General features: G+C 37.8%; 1 protein-coding gene and 1 long non-coding RNA gene across 2 annotated transcripts; both read right to left on the bottom strand.

The window, feature by feature from the left end:
• Positions 7-1,537, bottom strand: LOC104759872 (coatomer subunit beta'-1-like; the record flags this gene model as incomplete). Its single annotated transcript, XM_019239010.1, has 6 exons — positions 1,291-1,537; positions 908-1,206; positions 749-820; positions 524-659; positions 292-402; positions 7-210 (listed from the first exon to the last, which is right to left on the bottom strand). Coding segments are annotated over exons 1-6 (1,020 nt in total), but the record flags the coding sequence as incomplete, so codon positions are not given.
• On the bottom strand, positions 1,775-2,262 carry LOC104758267. Its single transcript, XR_002036285.1, has 4 exons — positions 2,245-2,262; positions 2,075-2,095; positions 1,930-1,994; positions 1,775-1,837 (listed from the first exon to the last, which is right to left on the bottom strand). It is a non-coding gene; the product is annotated as an uncharacterized LOC104758267 (long non-coding RNA).

The following is a 2,941-nucleotide window of genomic DNA, read 5'->3' as shown; positions in this document are numbered from 1 at the left end:
CAAAAAGGAATCACGAACATCGAAGTTCTTGTTGAAGATCTCGATTTGTGACGAATCTCCCTTGACAGCATGTCCCCCCTTAGAGGACCAAACAAATTCCAGTGCCGAGCCAGATGATGCAACTTTCCGTGGTAAGGAATTGTTGATAATAATGTACTTGCCATCTCCACAAACAACTACAGACCTATCATCAGGGCTGTGCTCTAAGCTCTGAAACATATATACATGATAGTGGCTAGTTACAAAAGTTATGGTGCAAGGGGAGCAACAATGTATACCGATGCCACTTACTTCAGGATAAAAATCACAGGTTGTTAGCAAATGCCTAAAAACCCAATGGTGTCCCTCAAAATCCCAAAGTTTTTCCTCATAACCCCAACAGGGTCTCTCAATACCAGTACCCTAAGTAAAGGTCACAAAACAAACCATTAAGCATTTCCCAACATGAGCTAATATTCAAAAAATCTAAAAAAGAAAAGAAAGCAACAACCGAAGAATTTGTTAAATCATTTAAACTCCATACCTTATCTGCGGCACTCCCAACATATATCTCCCTGTGTTTAGCAAAAACAATTGTCCCCTTCTTGTCCATACTAGCCAATGGTATTTCAAGGCTAAATTCCATCAAAACGGGTCCACGGTTGCAACCAAACACAGCCCTGAAAAGGTATCGTATAAATAATGCGTAAATAATGTAGGAGGCAGAAAGGGATTAAGTATTGCCATATTAAAGGTCTCAGAAACTTACTGGTATGAACCAGTCCCGTGTCCGATAGCAAAACATCTCGAGTTAGACCTCAACTTCAATGTTTTCTCAAGCCTAGATGTCAAATACTGATACTCAGTTAAATTAATTTGGGGTATGAAAAAGTGAAGGAAACTAGTCAATAGAAGTTATTAGCGTTACCTGAACGTGGTGGCAAGCCATATGAAGGCAGTTGCATCTTCGGATACTGTAATAATTATTGGGATCACTGGATGGAAACAAACTGCTGCAACAGAGTTAGTATGACCTTTAAGTGTCTCAAGGCATCTCTTAGTTTGGTAGTCCCACACCTTAGCAGTCTGATCAGCCGAGCAAGTGATAAGGTACGGTTTATCGCTAAGAGTAAAGTAGTCTACACACAATACCCCATCAAGATGTCCTTCTTGATGTTCCTCTCCACCTAAAGTACACTGTGGAGAGTGAGAACCAAGGCTCCATATCTTGATCAAGGAAAAAGGTTTAGCTAGTGGAAATAATAATGGAAAAAAATGAAGTGAACAAACAACAAGTACGTAATTACTTACTTTTGTGGTATTGTCAAGTGATGCACTAGCAAAAGTATTGTCGTCTTTGGGATTGAACGTGACGTGCACAACAGAAGCAGAATGCCCTACAAAAACCCGAAGAAGGCACCAATCCAAGTCCCAGTTCCAGAGCTTGATTGTATTATCATGAGATGATGACAAAAGATATGGAAGGGTGGGATGAACAGCAAGACACATAACGGCAGCAGCGTGAGCATCACTAATTACTTTTATTGGCTGTCGCGAATTCAAGTCCGAGTGCATAGTGTACCATTTGTAGACACAAATACAGCCGTCGCCAGATCCAGCTACAACCCACTGCTTGCGTGGAAGTGTGGAACAAACTTAGCTGACCAAACTGCATAACAATGACATATGCACGTTCACTGTAAAGAAAGGACATGAACAAACCAATAATAAAATGTATATATATTCGAATAAAAATGTACCTGGAGTAACACCACCAGACGGAACGAATACATGTATTAATGCAAATTTCTCAGAATCCCAGATTTTAATAGTTCCATCTGCCAAACCTCCCAGGATCCTGTAATTATAAATTTAAAACATATTGATTAAATTTAAAACATATTGATTAAATTTAAAACATATAAGAAGGATGTAATGGCGAGAGCGTACCATGGTCTATATGGATGGAGTTCCACAGAGAGTACTGCCGCGTTTGAATATATTGCAATTGCCGACTGATCCAAACATGTGTCAGGAAATCGGATAAAAAAAGATATGATAAAAAAAAAAAAAAACAAGCAGTCAGGAATTTTACCTCATTATAAATTCCCAGAGGCTGTCAACAAATTCAAAGAAGAGTCAGAGCCGATTGAAGCAAATAGAAAACTTTTTAAGTTGAAAAAACTCAATGTATTTAGAGATCTCAAGGCGTTCGTCGATTAAGGGATGAATTAGTAAAATATCCAATTTATAGCAACGACTAACCATCTTTGCAAGTAGGAGTTCGGCTACGGGCAAAAGAAGATCAGAAATCTCGGAAGAGAAGAGCGTTGTGCGATGGGTTCGGAAGAGGGCGTTGGTTGCCAAACTAGGGTTTTTTTTCTCTCTCTTCGGTGTGCTTGTTTATTTACGTGATTTCTTTTTCCAGAGTCATTTATTTAGTTACACATATGTATTAACATTTTTTTTTTAAGAATAAATTATAAAGAAACCTTTCTTTCATAAACAACTAGATTTAAACCTGCGTACACTAGGGGACAAGTTATTTGGTAAGATTAGAAGGCTGAAACTCCTCTTTCACAATAAAAATATACACAATTTGATCCAGAAATATTCCAAAATAACTAGAGTCTTGACACATTTATTCGTTAAGTATTATTAACCTCACTTCCCAAAATTTTCCGAAGATAGATACAAAAAACAAGACTCTAACCACTATTGATCATGCAGTCCAAAATCTGCCAAAAAAAAAGCAAGCTGGAACTCCTCTTTGACGCCGAAAGATCCAAACCAGCAAGAATCTATAAATTTAGTAGCAAGTTACTGACACATTTATTCGTCAAGTATTATCAAGTTCTACTTAACCCCATTCACAAATGTTCTAACTAGACTCATAAAAGGAGTAACTTTGATCATGCATTCCAGATTCTGTCAAGCATAATATCTGAAACTCCTCTTTGAC

Source organism: Camelina sativa, chromosome 17 (genome assembly GCF_000633955.1).
Source record: "Camelina sativa cultivar DH55 chromosome 17, Cs, whole genome shotgun sequence".
Classification (NCBI taxonomy): Eukaryota; Viridiplantae; Streptophyta; class Magnoliopsida; order Brassicales; family Brassicaceae; genus Camelina; species Camelina sativa.
This window is presented reverse-complemented; position numbering and strand designations above follow the sequence as displayed.